Raw genomic sequence first — 6,869 nt, 5'->3', positions numbered from 1 at the left:
GGGGTAGACTGTAGCAGTAATGAAATATTATTATTATGTCAGTTGTGTTTTGTTTTTGTTTTGTGTTTGTTTGTTGTTGTTGTTTTGGTGTCGGGGTTTTTTTGGGGGGTGCAGGTATTCTAAAGACATTTTCTGGTCATCTACTTGTTTGGGGCCATATTCCTCAGGTGGAAAGTGTCAGTCTATGTCTGACCCATCACACTGCAGTGCCAAAGGACACCAGTCACTAGGAAGATCAGAGAATGTGACATCGGAATATCTCGAGTCCGACCAGGTGGAGCCGTTGATGTTCCCTCCCCACACAGGACGTTCCGGACAGGGTGAACGTCATTCTACGCTTATATCGGGGATCAGTCCAGACCTGTACCGTTGGGTCAATGAGGTAAAGACGTACCCAGAGATGGATGTTCAATCCAGTCCCTGTACCGATGAGTTGTTGCAGGGAGAGGCATGTGGTGGAAGCCAAAATTCTGTCGATGACATTGACACGCCAAATTTTAAGACTCATTCTGAGTGTGAAAAAACGTGCGGAAACAGGTCACCGTTATCTGGACACTACAATGAGGAAAGGAAACTGGAGGTGGAGAAGAAAAAGAAAAGAAAATATCTGACTGAGGTAGAGAGGAAGAAAAGAATGCTGGAGGAGGAGGAGATGGATAAAATTGGAGGCTTGGATTGCATCTTAAAACCAAACAAAAGACCTGAAAATCCTCAAGAAGTGCCCTTTCATTTACTGGATATGTACTCCAACGAGACGGAGTCCGTAAATGAAGAGGCCAACAGTTGTATTACTTTGTCTGTTTGGTCATTATGACACCTGTAAGTGTTTGTTGGTGTGTGTGTGTGTGTGTGTGTGTGTATGTGTGTGCGTGTGTGTGTGTGTGTGTGTGTGTATGTGTGTGTGTGTGTGTGTGCTCATGCGTGCGTAAGCCTGAATTATCATGTGTGTGTGCGTGTGTGCGTGTGTGTGTGTGTGTGAGCGAGATAAATAGAGGTTGAGAGACAACGATAGAAAGAGAGAGAGAGAGAGAGAGAGAGAGAGAGAGAGAGAGAGAGAGAAAGAGAGAGAGATCGAGAGAGAGAATGTGTGTGTGTTCATATGTGTGTTCGTGTGTGAGTGCGAATGTGAGAATAAATGCATCTGAGAACAGGTTTATGTGTGCGTGTAGATTAAAGGTGAATGTGAGCCAGTACAGGTGGACGCATGTGATCGTGAATGTCTGTGTATGTCCGTCCATTTGCCATTATAACCAACGTCATCAACATCGATGTCATCATAATCTCCCCGTATATTTTCATTCCATCTCGCCTTTGTACATATGTATATATACTGTAGTTAGAATCTAGGACCATATTACGTGTGTGCTGACTTGCATATTATCTCAAAAACTGACTTTGGAGTATGGAAAAAAAGCTTCAGGAAGTCAGTTTATTTAGAATAGAAATTTAGCTCACTCATCTTGATCATTATCGTCATAAAAATGCCAGATTGAAGCAGACATTGGCGATCATGGTTCACCATTCATTGCTTTGCTCGGATGCTTTCAATAAAACCCATATTATCCCCCAATCTGTTGCTGTTTAGGTTTTCCAGGTACGTTGCTCTGGGTTCACCCACCACCGCCTTTTTTGCCTTCTGTTTTTCCATTTTGAGCAAGATGATAAGGCTTTCATGTCGATTCCACTGTCTCAGAAACTGCATGTGTCTCTTCCTATTTGTTTTTTTATCAGTGAGCGGTCCATATAGGCTTCTCTCAGTTCTACCTCATTTGATTTCTTTTCCTTTCATGAAAGTATAGTTGACTATAAATATCCCTTTAGAACTCTTATTCTGGTTGTCATGAAAATGTTTTTATTTTTCAAAATTATATTTAATGGAGCTCTCTTCAGTCATAGTAATTTTTCCTTGTACTTCTGTGGAACATTTGGCATCGGTTGTAATCCATCTATCCTAGCTATTTAAACTGTTGAACTTATTCGATCTTTTCACTTTTGCTTATGAAAATACAAATAAGATTTACTATTTTTATACATTATGATTCATTCTGTTTTCCTTTACGTTCAACAATAACCCTTTATGCTCACTTTTTGTCACAACTATATCCAGAAGCAATTCAATATCTCTTTCTGAGCCTGAAATCAAAAGTGTGTCTTCGCTATATACAATGTAATATCAATATTATAGTCAATATCACAAGTCTTGATATTAGTGAATAAATTTGCGAGAATTGATTTTTGCGATGTGCACGTTGTCCTTGTGTTCCTGTACAGTGTACAGCCGTTATTGTTGAATAATTTAGTTTGCTGCACAACAACAACCTACATTCCACATTTTAAAAAAGTTTTAGTAGAGCTTTTACAGCGTTTGCAACTGCATAAGGTCATTTGAGCGCCTAGGGGTGGATGTCAACAGAGAAGTCCTTACAGGGAATCAGACTTACTCTGCTCACCTCTCTAGCTTAAACGGCACAAAGTCTGCTTCGACTATCAAGTCATCCCGGAAATATGGGGTCACAATTTAAGAGTGTGACAAATATACAAAAGAAGAAGAGGAAAGTTGATGATAGTAAGGATGAATAAAGAAAAAGCAGCAGTTCCCTGTTGCAGTTCCGGCACTGTTATGAGCATTACATCGATGAATCAGCCCATTTACAATTTTACTGTGCAATAGAACATGGTAATGTCCCCCCCCTTTGGGAATGGCCTAAGACACTTCAGTCAGTAGCACCGCCCTGGGGGGGGGGGGGGGGGGGGGGGGGTATTACACATTTTGAAAAGCAGGCCAATCATTACCTTGAAAAGAAAAGATACAAAGGTTTCAAACCAGAGATCAACAAATATCGACCTTATTTCAGGAACTTGTTTGATCCGTCGACTTGGCGCCTCTCAGTTGAAGATTCCAACAGTTTTTCTTTTTTAAAGTTACCTATGTTGCCCTGGTTAGTTGGTTTGGGAAATCCAAAGTGGTGCAAAACTAGAACAGTACTGGTAGCGTCATCGTGGTGCCGTCTCTATTTCCACCAGCCTTATGCATAAAAAGATCTCAGAGGCCAACACCACTCCAAAGAGCGAAGCTGCATAGATTTAACGTACGACCCTTCCAACACTTGTTTAAGGGGCAGGACCTTCGAATTTAACGTTCATCTTCGGTAGGACCAAGCCAGATGGATAGAGAGCTTTTCAAAATTTCCGAAACAACCCAGGTTTAGTACGCTTCATTGCGCTTCGTTGAGGATTGAAACCAGGGCCATCCTATTCGTAGTCCAGCACGATGCCAACTGAGTTAACAGCGCCCCCCCCCCTTTCTGAAGAGCTGCCCAAACAGTAGAAAATATGCCGAAAGGTGATATATAAAATGGGAAGAAACTATAAAGACTTCGTTCTTTAATGGCATTCATCAACATATCATCAATGTGCGTTTTGAATTAACCGGTGCGTATTTTCTTGAAATTGCCCTTCACTTCAATATCACAGAAGATCAAAAACACATTTTCAGCATTTTACTGCGTTACTTGTTTCATCAGCAGTAGCTGCAGGTGTCAGCAGATGGCTATCCAAACTTGAACTCACCGTTGCCTAAGTTGGCATTTTGCTGGTTTTTTATTGTTATGTACTGTTGATGTAGTTGTTGTTGTTGTTGCTGTTGTTGTTGCTGTTGTTGTTGTTGTTGTTGTTGCTGCTGTTGTTGTTGTTGTTTAACACCCTACATGACACAATGTATGAATTTTTTAAGGCGGAATGCGTAGTCTTGTTTCTCGCTTCTGAAACCGGCCTAAGAAGAAATATCAATGCGCTACCCTAGAATTACAAAGTTATATCTGCTCACTATCTAGATTGGAGACATTAGACGTAAAAAATATTAGCTTTTCACAACTTCTCAAGTTTTTCAAATGCAGTTCTTTGAATGTCTTGATGACGACTCAAAATAATCTTACAATTTTGATGGAGCAGATGGAACATTTGGTTTCTGACCCCATGGTCTTTATAGTAACTCAAAACGGCCAAAAATGTCAGATAAAAACTTGCAATTCTAAAGAAGTGTAGATCAACGTACGAGTATTTACCAGAGAGAGTTGTTATGTGGTCGCTCACTATGGTTATCTGTTGTCTGAGGTGTAGTTGCAGTTGAAACGAGTCAGATATGTGTCACGCAGAAGAACAAAAGCGTTCGATAAAACGATTCGATCGAGTCGCTCGAAAGCCAGAACGCGGCGTCTGTGGTGTGGTGGTTAAGTGGGCATTATACGTTCAGTTCAAACTGACAGCTGTCCAAAATTCTCAATAAGTTTATAAAGGAGAATTTCATCACCCATATGGGGTAGGAAACAGTGCAGCAACCGGCGGCATAAAAATCAGACAGTGCCTGACTCTATCTTGAGACCGCCGACCGGCCAACCTGTAACGCCTGCGGCCTGACTGCCAACGATGAAGTTTCGGCTTATAAACTTACTGAAAACTTCGTCCTATCGTATTAAGAATATCAAATTCGGAACCAGCGTATCAAAATTGTTAAAATAACTAGCGGTTGGCTTTTTTGGATATGTTTTGAAGATCACAAAAAGATACACACACACACACACACACACACACACACACACACACACACACACACACGTGCGCACATACGCTCGCGCATATGCATACGCATACAGACAATGTAGACACACACCATAAAATATTAGCTATTTACGTAACCTCTCTTGAGATAATGCAACGTCTCAAAGCATCAAATTGCTTTATATGTAGTTGGCTCAAAGTTCAAGTTACGAGGGAGAGTCAAAAAGTAATGCCCATTCGTTTATAACTTAAAGGAAAAAGAAAGGAATTTTTGCAACTATCATACCGGTTCCTCAAATTGAAAGGGAACGCTTGATTATCATATTTCTTTTTCTCAACCTAGTCTCTATCTCGTTCGATAGCCACTGCCCACGTTTTAGCAAGTCCACATATGCCAACTTTGAAAAACTGTAGGTTGGTCTTTTAGCCAATTTGTCACAGAAGCCTTGATTTTTTCATTGTTTTCATAGTGTTAACCTCTCAATACTTCTTTCATGGGATTGAAGAGGGGAAAATCTGAAGGTCCCAAATAAGGACAATAAGCTGGATAAGGCAGTGTTTTCCATCCAATTGAAGTGATTGTCTCCCTTGTTCTGGTACTCGTACGCGGGTGAGCATTGCCATAGTAAAAAAGCACTCTTTCCACGTCGAAACTCGTTGAATTCTTGCTTTCTGCCGTTTCAGTGTTTTAAATAGGCTTCAGAATAGACAGCTATTCATCGGGGTAAAAAAAAATCTATGAGAAACATGTCATGAACGTCCTAAAACACGGTGGCCGTGATTTTTCGGCTGATTTCTCGGTTTTGAATTTTTGTTTTGTTTTGGAATATGTGAGATGTCACCATTCAATAGTTTCTTCAATTCTGCTTTATAGTAATGAGCCCATGTACGTCTCATCTACAGTGATGAGTCTTTCAACAACAAAAAATGTGTGTCTTTCACTTAGCTTCAATAGCTCAGCACAACAACACACCCTTCCAATCGTGTGTTCAGGGTTCAAACACCTCCAAACCCAACAGCCACAGACTTTGTAAAACCCAAATGACTCAACAAGGTTATGGGCACTTCCGTGGCTAACCTCTAGTTCCACTGCTAGTTCATCAAGTAAAATTCGCCGGTAAGCTCACAATATCAATCCTTCTGTCTTTGCCTTGTTGGTGGTGTTCACATTGCTTGAGAGTTGACAGAGTCGATGTCTGTCAGACAAGCATGTGGGTGGACAACACCTCTTCCTCTTCTTCCGGTCTATTGCACTACGTCTGACTAACCTAAACGGTACCGAAATAATTTAATAATATAAAGCTTGATTCTTGTAAATATGTTACAGTCTCTTATGGGTGTTAACGGTGATTTCTTTTCTGAAACAAGAGATTCAGTCACACCGTTTGCTTCTGACGGACTTTCGAGCTTTGCCATTTTGATGTGACGTCAGTCGTGCAAAAAAATGCGATGATCGATTTTCATTTTTTGACAGTTCGGGTTCAGATGTACATACGCAAGTACTGTGCGCCGAATGTCATAAAATCTATAACAAAATTGTACAAAATAACTATCTACTTGCTGTACTTTTTGACTGGCCCACGTATATTATTATCATTATTATCCCATATACTTTAGATTAACCCTTTCAACACGTATCCCAAACAAGCATCGCAGTTCTTGCTATTATTATCCATCAAATTGATCAGATAAGCCTATTACAGATGCTAACGGGATTATTAAAATTGCTATTGAATGTCCGACTAAAATATGTTGACGTGGGCCTTTTTCTTATCTCTGCACTAAAGAAAATATTATTTAATCGTTTTATTTCAAATGGATGCTCGCAAACAGTGCGAGACAAAACGGCGAGGGAGAGGCGATTGAAATTAATACAAAGGCAAAGAGGTTACCGGCCACAACAAAAGCGGTGTGATTCGTGGCGAGGCAAGAAGAATCAAAGCGATTGAAAGGAGGGCTCATTTTTTTCCGCTCGCACCGCAGCAGACGCTTGCGTACGCGCAGTTTAGAAAGCACGTTGTACACTAGACTTGCTCGCGTTCAGTGACGATAACAACAAAGGGAGTATTGACAGTTGTTTTTGAAAAAGATAAGCAAATAAAACCAAAGAAAACTATTAATATTTAGTTTTTTTTATTCGAGACAAAACATTGCAGAATAATCGGTCTCTTTTAAAGTATTATCTATTCATCTTTCTCTTCAACATTCTTTTTTCATACACTCATCCATTTGTCTGTCTGTCTGTCTGTCTGTCTGTCTGTCTGTCTGTCTGTCTGTCTGTCTGTCTGTCTGTCTATCTGTCTATCTGTCTT

The 6,869-nt window shown here is 40.3% G+C and overlaps 1 protein-coding gene across 1 annotated transcript in view; it reads left to right on the top strand.

The window, feature by feature from the left end:
• Positions 1 to 2,232, top strand: part of LOC101854008 — a gene marked incomplete in the record, with an annotated part of 38,030 nt that extends 35,798 nt beyond the window's left edge. The window contains 1 exon segment of the mRNA XM_013080130.2: positions 168 to 2,232. Coding sequence (XP_012935584.1) covers positions 168 to 814 — 647 coding nt within the window.
• Between the last annotated feature and the right edge of the window lie 4,637 nt (positions 2,233 to 6,869).

This window comes from Aplysia californica, unplaced genomic scaffold (assembly GCF_000002075.1).
Source record: "Aplysia californica isolate F4 #8 unplaced genomic scaffold, AplCal3.0 scaffold00075, whole genome shotgun sequence".
Lineage (NCBI taxonomy): Eukaryota > Metazoa > Mollusca > Gastropoda > Aplysiida > Aplysiidae > Aplysia > Aplysia californica.
The sequence above is the reverse complement of the archived record's forward strand: the minus strand, read 5'-3'. Positions and strand labels throughout refer to the sequence as shown.